The 17271-nt window shown below is 38.5% G+C and overlaps 2 protein-coding genes across 2 annotated transcripts; one reads left to right on the top strand and one right to left on the bottom strand.

The window, feature by feature from the left end:
* Positions 1-5: 5 nt before the first annotated feature.
* PDE12 (phosphodiesterase 12) lies at positions 6-2345 on the top strand (the record flags this gene model as incomplete). The annotated part of the gene is made up of 3 exons (XM_009865396.1): positions 6-443; positions 1029-1107; positions 1837-2345. Coding segments are annotated over 3 exons (960 nt in total), but the record flags the coding sequence as incomplete, so codon positions are not given.
* A 5149-nt stretch (positions 2346-7494) lies between these two features.
* LOC104269194 (ADP-ribosylation factor 4) lies at positions 7495-11721 on the bottom strand (the record flags this gene model as incomplete). Its single annotated transcript, XM_009865394.1, has 5 exons — positions 7495-8776; positions 9381-9506; positions 10010-10081; positions 11035-11144; positions 11637-11721. Coding segments are annotated over 5 exons (480 nt in total), but the record flags the coding sequence as incomplete, so codon positions are not given.
* Between the last annotated feature and the right edge of the window lie 5550 nt (positions 11722-17271).

Here is a 17271-nt window from a genome sequence, read left to right as displayed (position 1 = left end):
GCCAGGGCTCCGTTCGCGCCGTCTCCTACAACATCCTGGCCGACACCTACGCCCAGACGGAGTTCTCCCGCACCGTGCTCTACCCGTACTGCGCTCCCTACGCCCTGGAGCTCGACTACCGGCAGAACCTGCTCAAGAAGGAGCTGGCGGGCTACAGCGCCGACCTCATCTGCCTGCAGGAAGTGGATAAGTCCGTTTTCGCGGACAGCTTGGCTCCAGCCCTCGATGCTTTTGGACTCGAAGGGCTCTTCAAGATTAAGGAGAAGCAGCACGAAGGCCTAGCCACGTTTTACCGCAGGGACAAGTTCAGCTGCCTTAGCCAGCACGACATAGCCTTCAGCGAAGCCCTGCTCTCAGACCCGCTGCACAAGGAGCTGTGTGATAAACTCGCCAAGTACCCCTTGGTGCAGGAGAAGGTGCTGCAGAGGTCATCTGTGCTGCAGGTACCAGCTTTTACACGCGTTCTTCCTCTTCCCGCCTCCCACTGATTCCAGGCAAGTGCAGCCAGGCTAGGCTGAAGGGAGAAGGAAGGTGAGGGATTAACAAGTCTGGAACACAGAGCAAGCTTTCTTTGATAATTGAAATCACCTCTAAGTTTACATTCAGTTTAACGACTGTACAGTGCCACAGTTTGCTTGTTAAAACCAGAGATACAGCTCCAATTCTGTTACAGAGGTGGGAGAACAGAAAATAAAAGTAGTTAAGAATGGTATGGAATTAGCAATGTCTTAAGAAAAAATACAGAATGGATTGAAGGAAAGATATGGCCAAACCAGACACTTAAGGACAAAGGAATATTTGTCAAATACCTGGATGTAGTGGCAATATGTGGCAATACATTGGCTGATACCCAAACGTTGTACAGAGGATAAATAGACTCCACTTAGGATCTGTACTGTTCATTAGTTACAAACATCAGGTTCTTTGAACTGGATTGCCATAAAGGCCTAAGCTTACCAAATACGTTTTAAAAAAAATACATAACCTCTCTATTTAAAACTTAACAAAGATTGCTTTTTCTCTTGAAGGTTTCAGTTCTTCAGTCTACTACTGATCCTTCCAGGAAGATTTGTGTAGCTAATACCCACCTATACTGGCACCCAAAAGGTAATTTTGTCATGTTCCTGCATGTACGATAATTAGGTCTGCAAAGGTTGGGTTTTTTTTCCTGGGGAGAATAGATTTCCTCGCATTCTTTTGTAACTATATTTTCTTCTGGAAGTGAGGGTTTCCTGCCTTGCTTCTTATCTAGATGAAGCAAGCTAAGCTGCTAGGTCTGTTTGTTTATTTTCCATAAAGCAAGATTGTTCTAGTCTGCCTGGGAGCCAGTAAAATAGAGCTGAAAGCAAGGCAAGTCATGTTACACACAATTCACCCCAAGAGCAGACTATAAAATACAGATGCTTTGTGTGTGCTCATGGCTTCCCAGTCCTATTGCTCTTGAAGGACCTGTATTAGGGTACTGCCAGGAAGGCAACCAGATTGGGCTACAAAAGCTTTAAAAGACATTCTCCTCTTTTAAATTGGTTTCTTTTTGGTTCTGTGCCTTTCAGGAACAGTATTAGGATGGTTGCCATGAAATGGAAAGCTACTTTAATATGGATGTTCAAGGTTCAGAGTTTGTGCATGTGCAAGTTGAAATTAAGACATTGAAACTTCTGTAGTCACAAATTTCAAAGGCTACTTTAAGAAAACTGTTCTATAGCATAGGGCACAGAAAATTTTAAATGAGATTGCTGTTTCAGAGCTATACATGATAACGCTTAAATGAGTAATGAGGAAATTCCTCAAATGCTACTGTGAAGTATGTAAAGGAATATGTTTTTATGTTCTTAGGTGGGAACATCCGTCTCATTCAAATCGCTGTAGCCTTGTCTCACATCAGGCACATATCATGTGACTTGTATCCTAGTATACCAATCATATTCTGTGGAGATTTTAATAGTACGCCATCATCTGGAACTTACAGTTTTATTAACAGCGGTGGCATTGCTGAAGATCATGAAGACTGGGTCTCAAATGGTGAAGAAGAAAGGTGCAATATGTCTCTAAGCCATCCTTTCAAACTGCAGAGTGCTTGTGGAGAACCTGCTTATACAAACTATGTTGGTGGATTTCATGGCTGTCTGGACTACATCTTTATTGACAAAGATGCTCTAGAGGTCGAACAGGTCATTCCATTGCCAAGTCATGAAGAAGTCACAACCCATCAGGCTTTGCCAAGTGTTTCACATCCTTCTGATCATATAGCACTAGTATGTGACTTGAGGTGGAAATAAATCAGCTCTTGTGTGGTGCTTTTGGAGGTTTTCAAACAAGAACTTGAATATACTGCTGGGGAACTGCAGTTTACACACCCTGGCTTTTATGCTACTAAAAGGAGTTGGAACAGTTGCTGAAAAGTTCATGTGTTTAATGGTTCTATTGAATATTATCACACAGTTCAGAATATTTGCATGACAACTTTTTATATGCTAATAGGGAAAACATTTAAGATGGGGTTTTGAAAATTGGATTATCGTATACCTTTCTATTGGTGTTTTTAAAGGCTTAAGAATTATTTTGTTAAAAAATATATCTGAATTTAATATGATTTATAAGACAGTGTACAAACTGAACCCTGCTTAATTCGGAACCAAACACAGAACCTGAAAACAGATGGATTTAGTTGATTCAACCTCATTATAATTACTTCTATGACTTTTTTTTTTTTAAATTGTGTTTTTTCACTGACCCTTACTGTGTCTCAGTTTTTTTACTGACAAGAACAATGTACTTGTGCATACTACCTTCTGAAAAGATGTTATCAGTGAATAGACCTGTCAGCCATCAAGCATGTTAAATTCAAGGCTATAATTGATTTGGAAGCATTCTGCTTGCTCACTGAATGAGGCTAACTTTAGCACCTGGTAAAATTGGGCTACATATATAGGTAGCATCTACTTTGTTCTATTCCTTAGTCACTGGCAGTAAAAGAAATACTAAAGTTGATGGTAGCCAACTCAGGACGGGAGGGAGCTTTTCAACAACATAACCTGTTTTCAGATAGAGGGAGATGCAGAACAGCTGGTGTGGTGCATTAGCTATCTGCCTAAATCTTTACAAACACTAGTGACTTGCAGTGTTTATTGCAGTTCTGTGTTGCTCTTCTACTGCATACAGCGAAGACCCGAATTCTTAATAGTGTTTTTACCTGTATTTTTTCCTTCTAGAAATAGTCTAAGCTTCCCTGTTTTGTAGGAGATAATTTGGATGTGAGAAGAGGTATTTTATCTGTATCTTCACTGAAGGTGTTGGAGGAGTTGGGATCATTTATCAGGCTTCTTTCCCTGCATCATTAGGCCATAGGAAACAGCATTTGAAAAACATTTCACTAGATCTCTCTTTCACCTAATAAAATTCCATTTTCAATTGTCTGTCACTGTTGGGGTTTTTTTTCTATTTTTTTCACAGCAAAACAAGTCTGCGCAGTTTGATAAAGCTGCGTAGCCTATGCTTGCACTGCATTCTAGTAGAGTGTAGGTTATAGATGGGATTCACAAAACTTTATACACTACTAAAAATAGGCAGTCACTTTTGTGTATTGCTGAGGGCAGTGGATCCTGTCTCTTGCTATAGTACCTGCTATACTGTGAAGGGTAGTGCTTTGTGGAAGCTTGTAAGCATCTGCTTTTTAGCCTTTTTGATGTAATTTCCAATAAAATGACTACTGGGTTTTGTTACTGTGGTATCTGAGCATCTAATGAGTTGATGCTGATAAGCAACAGCACTAGTGAAGCCAACAGGCAGGTTTAGCTGCTGAGGTCATACACAGCTAAAGAGATGCAGGCTCACAGATCTCAGAACAAGATGACAGGAAAAGAAAAATCTCATGAGAATTTTGTTACCAACTGTCCATAAACACACAAGTAAAGAGTAATTAAGAAAAGGACTGCTCCTTTAATACCTAAGCTTCTAGAAGCCTGTATTACTAAAGATCCCATGTAAATGGCCTTCGCAAGTAGCTTTTTTTCAGCAACATAAGTGTTAACGCAACCTCTCTTACCTAATCCTGCTCTATCACCTCTGAATTGTTGCTCCTTCTTCCAGCTCACACTACACAGAGCTCAAACAAGGAAGCGATTCAGTGAAAACCAGACAGCCTTTACCTATTGTCGTGTAGTGGGTAGTTATATCCTGAGCCGATTCACCATAAAGCTTCTTGTGCCGAAAGAACAAGATACAGGCTTGAAAGTGGGAATAGGTGATCAAGACCTGGAGTGGGACATTCACCAGCTTTAGCAGATCTGTCACAAAACAAGACATCACCAAAGAGCGCTCGTTTATTGTAACAGGCTTGGGCAGACTTTGGTGTTAACGTTCACATTTCAGTTTTTATCAAGTCAGCATTTTAGCTAAGCCAAGTGGTAGCTAAAGGCCTTCGGATAAAAAATGGAAGCAGAACAGGGAATGCAGAGATAAGAGCAGCAAAGAACAAAGTTATATCATTGCAGCAGAGATATGGTTTTTATCAAGTCAGCATTTTAGCTAAGCCAAGTGGTAGCTAAAGGCCTTCGGATAAAAAATGGAAGCAGGGAATGCAGAGATAAGAGCGGCAAAGAACAAAGTTATATCATTGCAGCGGAGATATGGATATTATTCACCCTTTAAAATCAGACCCTTAATACTTTGGGTGGGTCTTTAATCAGTTACCATTCTCTTGTAAGTCAAGTGTAACTAAATGTTGCATAAAAGTTGAAGGTAATGCCTGTACTCTTCTAGACTACAAAGCTGATAAAACTATCAGTGATTCATAACTAAATTTCAGGATACAGGGGTGAGGACAAGGTCTTGCAAACAGAATGGAAGCTGTAAACCTCATCTGGACAAAGAATGTTTATTAATCTAGTAAATGAGGGAAAGCTTACACCCCAAAATTTAACATTTGCAAGCACATGGCATCTTACAGGGAAGAACAATTAGTTGGAAGATCTGTTAAAGAAGAAAATAAAAGTATTAACACCTTGGAAAAACACTGGATACTATGTTCCAGCTGAATCAGACGCCTTCTACCATTTGCCAGCTCTGAAAAATTTGAGAGAACTGCCCCCCTCCCCCCAACCAAACTCCATTGAGTAATGCCAGCTCGTAGACTGGCCGAAGAAATGTCTCAGTCGCTTAGAATAGTAAGATTGCAACTGTTGAGTTTAGAAATGAAAATATATTACTTATATAGCCGAGATCCCCTTATAAATTAAAAACCTCATTTTCCTCTTTTTTAAGTACCTACCCATTACAACTGGGTTACTTTGTCTGGTTTTCCAAAACCAAACCATTAAAACTCTGTAACTTCTCCATAGTACCAGAAGATGGAGCTGCTCAGAGAATGGACTTGCCTGGTATCCTGCCTCCCTTCTGAGAAACAGCAGGTCCCTCGTTCCCCGGATTGGTAACCGGGTTGCTGCTTCTATCTCCTTGCAGGCCAAGGAGAGGGAGAACGCAGGAGTGCTGGCACCTGCAGGAAGGAAGGTAAGGGAAAAACACGTCCCTGGAACAGGCCCGCTGAAACTAGATGGCCCTTGCACACAGCAGATAATCCTTTGGTATCTGCAGGAGGAAATTCAGCACCAAGAGCCAGTGCTGGAAATTCTCCAGCCCAAGTATCCCTCATTTAATTAGTACAATGCAGCAGCACAGGTTGACTGCCAATAGCAGCAATGCTATTTACTGATGGATAGCCATATTAATGCAATATGGTACAGATTTCAACAGCCCAGGTGATCCTGGTACCAGAAGGGATAAGGCAGCATCAGAACTAAGTTTATTTTTCTACTAACAGCGAGGCACTGGCTACAAAAGTAGCACTAATGCCAAAGGAAAAAGTGAGGCACCAAGATTTCAGCTCACAGCTATAGCCAGTAAGAATATACATAAATTACTTCAAGTTTTTCAAGTGAAAAGGCAGCCTTATACGCATGTGCACCAACCCCAGGGAACGCTGCTTAGAGTCAAGAACATGTAATCTAGAGCATACCTTGAAAATGTTAAAAGCTTTGAGAACACTTGGTAATAATTTAATAACCTTTGGGAAAGCTTATTTACTTGTGTCAATTGTGACATTATTTCACAGCCCATCAAGTGTCTTGTCCCTTCCACAGCTAAATATTATTACAAATAAACTGTAACAGGTCAAATGTTATCTCACCTATTTCCAGGAAGACTGCAGCACTTGCTTCAGCTCCTCTCTAGGCTCTGAGTAACACTACACCAACTACTCAATTACCTGCAAGAATTTTACTGACTGTCTTACTACACTTCAGTGTAAGTTGTAGCCTTAACACCCCATGCAGACTCCATTACTCTTAAATAAGGCTCAAGACCTTTATTACTTTCTGGCTTTGGGTAATTCATCATTTGAGAGCAGAATTGCAGCCTACTGGTACACAAAGCCAAGCACAGCAAAATGAACGACTATGAACTTCTATACACATGCTGTAACTTAAAAGCATAGTGGCTAAACAGAGCTCACCTCAACATCAGTATTTAATTACTTAAAAGCATCCAAAATTATTAAAACAATGAAATCTTTATCTCTACCAAACAGAAGGCTTCCTTCAAGATAAAAAGCTTCATTTGTTTCTAAGTATCTGCATTTTTATTTCAAGTCTACTTCTAACTTTCTCCTTGGAAGGGGAGGCAGCATTTCGTCTCTCAGAGGCACTATTTCAGTTCATTTTATTGTACTGGGACTTCCAATACAATCCGTATTATGGACAAGCTGCCTCTTTGAAACATGATGTTCCTTTTAAGGTTTATTTCAAGGAACTGCATTGCCAGAAATAAGCATATTAACAGCCACTGATCCAACACACGGATATACCAACTTTGGTTAATACATTGTCAGTGATTCACTAAGGGTGCAGGCAAAACCCTACTTGCCTTACACTCTCTTGGGTTTCTGTCACAGAATGGAGACAGTTAACAACCACATTCAAAAGCTTTGGAATTTTCTCAGGTTACTTGTGTTCACAGTAGCAGTACTTCCTAGAAACTTAAACCTCAGTTACAGCAGAAGCTGCCTTAGAAGGTGCTCTCAGCCTAAACAAGCTCGAGTTTACCAGACCTTGTCATGGGGATTTCTTGTTGCAAGGACAAGACCTGGGCTGAAAATAAGACAGGAGCTTAGCCTGAAACTGCAGTGAAATCACACTTTGGGTTTCCAAAGACATACAATAGAATAGAATATTTCAATTGGAGGATTGAGCCATATTTGCATCCACATAGCAGGCCAGCAAATGAAAAAGATTTTAAGGAGGTAAAAATATGAAAGCAGACAGCAGAAGCTGCATAGAGCTCATTTTTTGGGGTGGCTATGATCATGAATATAATATTGACTAAATCCCTGTACAGGTGTTCCAAGTTAGCTTCTGAGCTAGCCAGCACAGAATTCGTGATTCTTCTGCTAGAATCCATGTTGGCTTTCAAATGCAGATACAACTACGAAACAGACATGCATGCTTTTCAGGCAGTTCGTATTTGGTTTATTACAATTTTTGTAACTGTTAGTATTTTCATATCTGGACATCTTCAAAGGAATTTTAGATTTACAACTTCAAAAGACACTTAACAGATTTACCTAAGTCTTGATAACAGCTACTCTACTGCACTGCATACAACTTTGTTGCCCAGCTTCCACATCCTGCTCAACATAGCTCCAAACAAGTGAAAATCTGAGGCTGATGTTCACATTCAAGCTGCAAGAAAGCCCAGTATATGGAAAAAGAGTAAGTGGTAGCTTGAAATTCAACTATTTCAGGAATCGAGAAAAGTATACACAGAACTAAACATTTTATCATTTTATTAGGAATAATTCCAAGTGGGTTATGAAGAAACTAATCCATTAGGTTTGATGAATTTTCCAAAATTTCTTTATGAAGATATGTTCACCAACAAACAGTAAAACTTCAGCAGAACTATTATACACTGGGCAAAAATAGTCAGGCTGATACCAAAAAGCAACATGCAACATAAAAAAAAGATACAATATAAAGAAGACAATCTGCTGAATATTAAAAACAACCTCAACATGAGCTCTTCGCAACCAGCACAGAACTATCCTACCCATCAAATCCAATTCACACAAAGGCAACTTGGGCTGACAGAACCCAAGGATTAATAAAATGTTCCTCAGTGCAGCAGATTCTATAGTGTTTTAGAGCATTTCCTTGGCTGGAATAAGCAGTATTAGGAATTCTTTTTGGCAAGGGAGAGAAATAAATACATATGGAATGCTACATTTTTAAATCAGCAGACTGTCTGAGGAATGAAACAGGGCATCAGTAAACTAAAAGTAGCAAGGAGAAAAAAAACAACAAAACTCAATTTTATTTGGGCTCCAAAGAGTATTCCAAAGAGATCTTAAAGATGTCACAATAGCTATTATTGAGGCATTTAGGCTAACAAGGGGAATAAAATCAGAAGATACACTTTTTCCAAGTTAAGGAGATTTTTACCCAAGCATATCGCTACCTTTGCAATATGTAGCTTGGTAAACAATGATTGGCAACAAAGTAAGTTGAAACGTGGTAATATCCTGCCCAAATATCAGTTCCAGATACTGTAATAACCAAGATGCAAACTAATTCTGTTGTAACAAGCCTAGACCACTTATATCAAACATGTCCCTGGTGAAAGAGTCGTCCAGTTCGAGTTAGCGTTTTGAGAGTTCATTTGACAGCCAGTCAAGTCCCTCATACAGACCAGTTCCTTGTGTAGCACAGGTAGCCTGGACGTACCACTGTTAATGCAGAACACAAACAAAAATTAAATACTGTCAAAACACAAGCTAAGTTATCACAGTATGCATCACTCGGTATACAGTATTATTTAAACACTGTTTTGTGCCCTAAGTCAGTATCAAACAGATAGTAGTTTAAATTTTAAAGTTTTGGAAAGTACATATAAAATAGATGGGGTTCAGACGTTATCCAGAAACTCAGTGTTTTCTGGTTGGCCTACCAAATGCCACAACACCATTTAGGGTGTAGTGGTGAAAACGCATTTTCTTCCCCAGAAGAACAAATATTGAGAAAACAGAAAAGCCCACCATACACTTCATCAAACATATTTGACAGCCATACTTCAGTGACAGAGTGGAGTATTTGTCTTTTTCCAGGAAAAGGCAAGAGACAAACCACCCACAACAGCTGTACGCTCTGGATTATGCTTCTAAATCATTAGTTTTGAAAAAGAACCTTAAACTATTCACTGCAAAGCTTAATAGCAGATAAGTACATCTTTCTATAAAAAGAGGTGAAAACTTCCATTTCAAGGAAAACTTCTGCTTATGACATACATTAAAGGAAGACAAGAGTTCAGCTATCAGCAAGTTTAGCACTTACAGTTCTGCTACGCAGAGACTGAAGACCTAGTTTATCTGTCATTTCACTGATTGCCATGGCATTTGGCAGATCTTGTTTGTTTGCAAACAGAAGCAGCACTGCATCTTGCAGCTCATCCTCCTGAAGCTAACAGAAAAAAATGGTCATGTTATTAAATTAGCTCAGTTAAGTACTTCAATTATTTCTACAAACACTAAAGAAACCTAAGTACCAATTTAAGGGTTATAAACACTTTCATTCTTGCTCCCCAAGTCACTAGTAAGTAGTGAGTGAAATTCAACTCCCTAAGGAAATATTCTTTCAATAGGCATTTTAAATTTATCCACACCTTGCTGCTGAAATTCTTAACATCAATTCATTTTTCCAAAATTCTCTCTTTATCTGCTGCATTTCTATTAAGCTTTTATGAAGAATAGAAAGATTTTGACACAGTAGTTCATGAACTAAAGCTTGCTAAAGAGTTGCTGTTACAACTCAATGCACTGTGACGCTCAATTACTGGGTGAGTAAAACATGCACTGTACAAACTTCCTAAAATTTTAAAATCTTGGATCTCTTATGGAAGCTGACAAACTTCCAAAAATATGACAAGGTAAACCAATCATATTTCAGAAGGTCTTGATATTTACCATTTTCTGCAGCTCTGCTGCTGCTTCCTGGATTCTCTCTCTGTCATTGCTGTCTACCACAAAAATGAGGCCCTGTAAGAAGTTAAGCAGTTTTAAAACAACAATGTAAACATGCAGTATTATTTTAATATCAAAAACATCATATTCAATACTGTGATCATCGCCCCTCTTAGGTGAGCAATTTTAACAGGAAATTTCTGTTTCAGCGATGCAAGATGTCTGAACAACTACCTAAGTTTCAACAAAATAAAGCTAGACCTTCTAAACTGAAAAAGTTAAAACATGCAAATGTTGGTTTACAGATTAGTGTAAGAGTCATTAGTTTGGAGAGCAAGAGAGTCACAAGCGCTTCACCATCTCATCTTTCACCGAATAAACTCCACAACCTTAAAGGAAGGCCTGATTTAGTTTTAAAATGTTTGCACCAAACAGTATTTCTGATGGCATCTGTGTTATTCAAGTGTCCTCCTTACACACACACTTAAATTTTCAACCTGAAAAACTTATGTTTTATCATTCTCACATCAATTCAAAGCTAAGACTTTATATCAATCAGTAACAAGATCTTTTCTGGTATTTTTAGATAGTGTACTAAATACACTGATACAGCACAGTAAAAGCTGTTTATCTTAAGGCTAAGTACTAACGAGTATGCAGAAGGATGTTTAAACAAGAACTTTTTTGCACATAAGCCAAAGACAGGGCAAACAGATCGAAGCATGGATACAGTGAAGTTCCAGAGTTCTTCCCAAATAAACCAGCTGCTCTGGCACCTTACAGAACACTGGCAGATCCTAAAATACTCCATCCTTGCCACGCTACACACACCACTAGAGTCAAAGCCTTCAAAGTAACAAACTAGCTTCAACTAGAATAAAATCTGTGCATCCCTCAGAACTTGCAGGAAATAGCAAGTAGCCTTTCCGAAAAGAAGGGACAGAAGACAACTTTCCACACACACTCTACAGAACACAATGAGACTTTACAAAACAGGTCTTTAACTACTGCCATCTCAGAACTCTTACCTGGGTGTTTTGGAAATAATGCCTCCAAAGAGGTCTAATTTTATCTTGACCACCAACATCCCAAACTGTGAAACAGATGTTTTTATATTCTACTGTTTCCACATTAAAACCTAAAAATAAAAGTTAAGCAATTAGAAACAGCTATGCTACTGTTAAAATGTAATTCTACCTATTTTAAAGACAGCTAATTCCCAAGTTATACTTCTGCCAAATACATACAAAACGGTTTATCAGAACTGAATTGATAGACCAAGACGAAAATTTACTGAAGGGGTGGGGGGGAAGTAAATCACTTAAATTCAAGTACAACACCCTTGGTTCAGCAAGTCTTTCAGCCTGCTAGAAGATCACAGTGTTTGGGGGAACCACTGCTATTTAATTGGTTCCTACACTTCTGAGAATCTGCTACTGGCCCCTGTCAGACACAAGATTCTGGTCTAGATGTATCTTTGGTCTGACACAGCTCTGTTATGCCATTACCACAAAGCCCATGTTTGCCTTAATTCTTATACTAACAGCAAGGGCAAGAAATCCCTATGCTCAGGAGGTCATCTCTACAACACAAATTTAGAGAATGAAGACACAAGAACTGGTTATCTTACCGATAGTGGGAATTGTGGTGACAATTTCTCCTAGCTTCAGTTTATAAAGAATAGTCGTCTTACCAGCAGCATCCAAACCAACTAGAATAAACAGAAAATTTGATTTAGTTCACAGTATGAACTGCAACCTGCCAATGTAAAAATATGACATTTTACATATGGAATATTAGAGGGTTTTTTTCTCAGAAGAAACAATCTTTTAAACACTCTTAAGCCATTGTTGATGTACTACTGTATGCTTCTCCTCATCTCCTCCACCCAGCACTGAGAGAGAGAACAAGCAATGAAGAAAACAAGCTCAACAGTTTCTACTTACCTTCTTTGCTACTTATGTTACTTTAGTTTTGTCACTCACTTTTAAAGTTTCTTCTGTGCGAGTCAGGATGGTTTTGAATGCCAAGCAACAATGTGTAAGCAGCACAGAGTTTCTAACTGACCATGTTAGCTATTTCATGCTCAAGGTGCGGAAGGTGTCACCCAACCTTCAGCCAAGGCCAGTTTCACAGGCACCTGAAGCAACAGCAGCCAGCACTATCAGTGGAAGACACTTCAGTCTCCCTTGTTCCAGTCTCTTGTCCCTTTGCTAAAACATTTCTTTTACAGTGACAAAACCACATGCATCTGCAAACTCCTGTCATTCCTCTGCACACCCCGTCCAGGCTGCAACTCTTCTGCAGGATATCCCTTCTATTAGTTGAGATCCACTAGACGCTTTCATTAGGAGTCTCGGCTTTTGATCTGTATAGAAGACCTACTCCACTGAAATTTGCTCTTCTGTCTCTACAGAAGAGCTTGCTGTTTTTCTGTATAAGCTATAAAATCCTTAACTGAAAAAAAAAACAACAAACAACCCAAAACTGGAGCCTCAAAGACATTTTTTGAGAGCCATCACCAACACTGCAAGCATACACTGTAGTTTTCTAAAATTGTTTGTGCAACTCCGTGTGGTTAGGCATTTCGGAACACACAAGAGCAACTCAAAATATATATTTTTTTACATTAGAACCAAATTCCTAGCCCATAAGCACCTAAATAAACAGTAGGTACTGAACACTTAGCACAGGTTAAATAAAATGTCTATTTGTGAAACATAGGAAACCCAATAACAAAACCCAAACGAAACTACCATCTCCCATCGAAGAATTAATTAAATAATACTTGCACAAGAAACCAAATATTATCCTTGTCTGATAAAATTATTAAAGAGTTCTAAGTTAAATTCCTACTTAGTGACTGTGATATATTAAGCTTTAAATGGTTTGATGACTTGACTATTAATAATACAACTGTTTCCTTAGCACCGCAATAAAATGGAATTCAAAATTATCTACTTAGAAAGAAACCAAACTCTTACAAAACCTCCTTCTCAAGACACAAACTGCCGTTACAGCAAACTAATTAAAAAACCTACCTATAATTGCCCTATATTCTGATACTGTGAACAAGATTATACATGCCAATGCAGTTCCTTTAATATTGTCACTGTGTATTTTTTAAAAAAAGTTGTTCTAATTGTTAGTTTCATTAAAGAAGGGGGAGGAGATATCTACCATCAAAACCAAAGCTCCTTGAGAGGTAAACACCCAAAATGACTAAATTGAATTTTAATAGTTTTAAGTTTTCTATTGTCTAAGTGTTGGTCTGTTCTCGAACCACACACATGAAGACATGGTGCAGGAGAAGTTTCACAAGAGCCTGCAAGTCACAAAACTTGTGTTAGCATTTTCCCTACACCAATGAAGTGTCAGATATCCTTAGAAAACCCTTTAAGCTAACTCTGAAACTCCCAAATACTCTATCTATGCTGAAAACCAATGTTTTTAGTAGCACAATGCTCAAAGCCCAACACTACTCTCACACAGCTCAGCTTCAAGTGAGCATTTGTAGGATGCCTAGTTCTTTATGAGAAAACAGAGCACATGTACATGATGTATATGTGGTAGCTTTCCAGTAAATTAAGTTCCTTTAGCAAGACACCAATGAAAGCTACGCAAATTCACTAACTCTTCAGCCATCCTCCTAAAAAAACCCCGAAACACTTTTTAGTAGAACAATCACTGACAAATTTGTTAAAATTAGAAAAAAAAAGATGGCATTATCTATACAAAGGTTTTATCATATTTAGGGGCTATACTAAAGATACAGAAAAAGCAAATAGCTAATCTCATTTCAAAGAATACACACAGAGTATCGAGAACCTATTTGAAGACATGACTCAGAGTTAAGAAATTAGAAACTAGTCAAGAATTTTAAACTATTTTCTAAATTTAAGAAATTATTGCCCCAGTTATCCACTCTACTCTTGTACCAACACCTTGACAACGTTGGCAGAAAGCTACAGGAGCCAGGCAAGTGCAAAGCCCTGAGACTTTGTTTAAATCCACTCTTATCCACAATTCTAATTAAGCTCCTGGACTTTGCACTGAGGCAGGCTGAGTTACACATACGTCTTTTCTTCTGACTCCACACTTAGGACAGCAGCTCCTAACCAAGGGAAGGCAACTTCTGCAAATCACCATGACCCTGTTTGCACTAACCGCCTCTTTTCACCAAGTTGCAAGTGTATGAAGTCTAAACAAATAAAAGGCACCAAGAGCTAGCCTTTATTAATACTTCTTACTCCAATTTGCCATTTACCAGCCCTTTTAGAACAAGAAATTTCAGATCACCAAATCACATTTAATCTTTTGAGCTGCTAGTAAGTATAACTACTGCTTTTAGTAGTCCAGGAATAATTTGCATAGGAAAACTAAATGTAAATCTGAGTTGCTTCCATGTCATAAAGTTCATTTCACTATTGAGATTAAAAACTAAGTCCCAAATAATGTGAAGTAACTTTCCAATTCTACGTTTTAACTCCGATTCCACTGCCTGACTGACCGTCAACAAGACTGAGGTGTAAGAATCTCAACGTGGAGTACGAGGGGCAGTCGGTCAGCAGTCTTACCTCAAAGATCAGCAGTTGTACCTCAAAGCGTTTAGAATACAATGCAGCACAAATGGGATCACAGACTCGCACTTGCAACCATTTATCTTTAAACTGAGTCAAACATCATCTTCCTCTAGCTGGAGAAAAAAATACCTACAATGCTTTTAGTTGCTGTTAAACCATTATGGTTCTAAGCCCTTTACTCCTCTTAAGAGTATTTTATTCACAGCCTGTCAGTCACATTTCTAAATCTCAAACTTGTAGTTTGCTTGTACCTGGGAATATCACACTTGCGACATCATCATATTTTTCATTTACCAACTTTCTGTTTTGATCATTGGTAACTGAATATCAAGCTGCCTCAGTTATCAAAGTCCAGAACTTTATATAAACTATAGATGCAGAAAAACTGAGAATTAATTTTTTTCATGGAACTCCTATCAAGGTCAATAAATTCTGGTTGTCAGATTGAGAATTCTAGAGTTTACTAAAGAATACAATGTGTCGCTGCTTCCAAAATGATGTTTCCTGGGGAAGGAAGCTTCTGCCGTGCACAACTGATTTGTGACATTCATGTAACAATCAAAAAGCAGCTGAAAAAGATAAAATTAATGAATCCAAATTTACTACAGGTTTGTATTCTTTCACTCTTATTTTTATACTAGCTCTCTTGTCTTATTTATCCTTTACATACTATTCTTCTTTCTGGTTTTGTTTCAATTGCTAAGTCTTTGGGGGATGTGGAGGGGCAATTCTCAATACAGCTTCTCAAGGACACACACACACAAAATCCACAACAGCATACATATCAACAGTGCCTAAAAAAACCCCCAACAAGCAACAAATAAAAGCCAACTAAATGATTTTGTGCTGTAGGGTGACACAATTCCCAGAGAATCTGACGTTTTTTCCCCCAAATGTATTTAATAACTACCCTTGTATTTGAAGGTCCTGAGTAGCTATTATCTCAGTTAACACTTGCAGCACAACTACCAAATCATGATACTGAAAAATGCACAATGAATTGATAACTTTTCTTTTTTTACACACAAGAAACTGTGAGTGAAGAGTTTTACACACAGGTATATGTGTAGGGTTAGGACTCAGTTTTCCCACTCCAGTGCCCCAGTTGCCTACTCTAAGCCATTCAGTCATACGCTACAGTTACTTCTTCTCCCTTGTGTTACTTCTATTTATGATGCAGGAATTATTTTACATGCATTTCCTCAGAACGTTAACTTAGCATTTCTGAAAAATACTTAAATATACAAGTGCCTTTAAAAAACAAAACAAAAAACACAACAAAATTTCAGTATCAGTATACCACTAAACATCCACCTTTTATCATAAACGTAGTTTGAAAATATAAAAGATAGCGTGCCATGTTTGCTGTTGGTAATGGTACCTCACAAAAATTATTCCAATTCTACAGAACTCAGTAACGCAGTCTGTCTTAAGAGCTAAATTAATTCTACTTTATCTTGAATTCTGTAGAAATAGAAGAAAGCTGTGAAAGGGAAGTTCTAATTATAAATTAATCATCATTATCAAGTTATCCATATAATATTTCCCCCCTAAAATATTTCTCCACAAACATCTTACCCCATAAAGTTACTTCATTGATATACTATATGCAAAAACTTTAATGCCTGTCAGCTTCCTAACTCATATCTAACCTAAATTTGAACCATTTACCTACCAATTAAAAAAGTATAAAGCCTTGCAAGCTGTTTTGATCTGTATGACATTGCTTTCCTGTTTTCATTATTTTGCAGAATGTAACAGAACCGCAATTACCATCCTACTTGAAGTCAAGTTCATCTGAAGATTTGACTTCATTCATTTGGATTCATATGAAGAGTCTGGCTGCTAGGGAGACAGTCAAATCATTTCCCTGAAACCAACAGATGCACTAAGTTGTATTGAGAACAAAAATTAATCAGGTTATTTTGAAATGGGTGAGAGTCTCTAATTTCAACCAGAGAAGATACAATAAAACCTACTGTGCAGGCAGTAAAGAGCTCTGTCATCACAAATTGTATGGAGAACATAGAAAACTGTAATTAAAAAGAGAGATGTATTATTGTGTCTGCTGTGCATACCCAGGCAGCATTAAGGAGGAGAAGCATCACAAGAACTTTCACAGTTAGGACCCAGCCCCATTGTTGGCTACACTGAAACAGATAATATAATTTCTCAGGACAAGCTACTTCAATAGCCATGAATCAGGTTCCATTCACGCTGTTAAGAGAACCTGATAAAAATTTGGGGGGTTAAGATCTGTTTGTACCTAAAGCTTGCGAGGGTGGGCAGGTGGGTGGAAGGATGCAGGGAAGAGCTGAAGTAGGGGAGGAAATACCAAATGCAGCGTGCACTTGCTTTGGCTTTTTGAACCATGATCTTAAAGTGAGAATCTTCCAAGAGCCACTGACTTCAACTCTTACACAGTCCACATCAAGAGAACCGCAATCTAATTCCAAATAAGTAATTACGGGCAAACAGCAAGACTAAGTAAGCCCGGGAAGAGCAAACTACAGGGTTTTACGGTTCCGTACGTGCGGTACAGGAGAACTAACGCGCACAGATGCTGCACCAAAGCGTCCTTTCACAAGAGTCAAGATACAGACACCACAGTTACCGAAAATCGGCCATGATAGGGCCGTTTCTTCGGCTCTCGCTGCTGCGCACCCCGGCCTTTGTCACATC

The sequence above is a fragment of the Apaloderma vittatum genome, unplaced genomic scaffold, assembly GCF_000703405.1.
Source record: "Apaloderma vittatum isolate BGI_N311 unplaced genomic scaffold, ASM70340v1 scaffold17082, whole genome shotgun sequence".
NCBI classification, from domain to species: Eukaryota; Metazoa; Chordata; class Aves; order Trogoniformes; family Trogonidae; genus Apaloderma; species Apaloderma vittatum.
The sequence above is the reverse complement of the archived record's forward strand: the minus strand, read 5'-3'. Positions and strand labels throughout refer to the sequence as shown.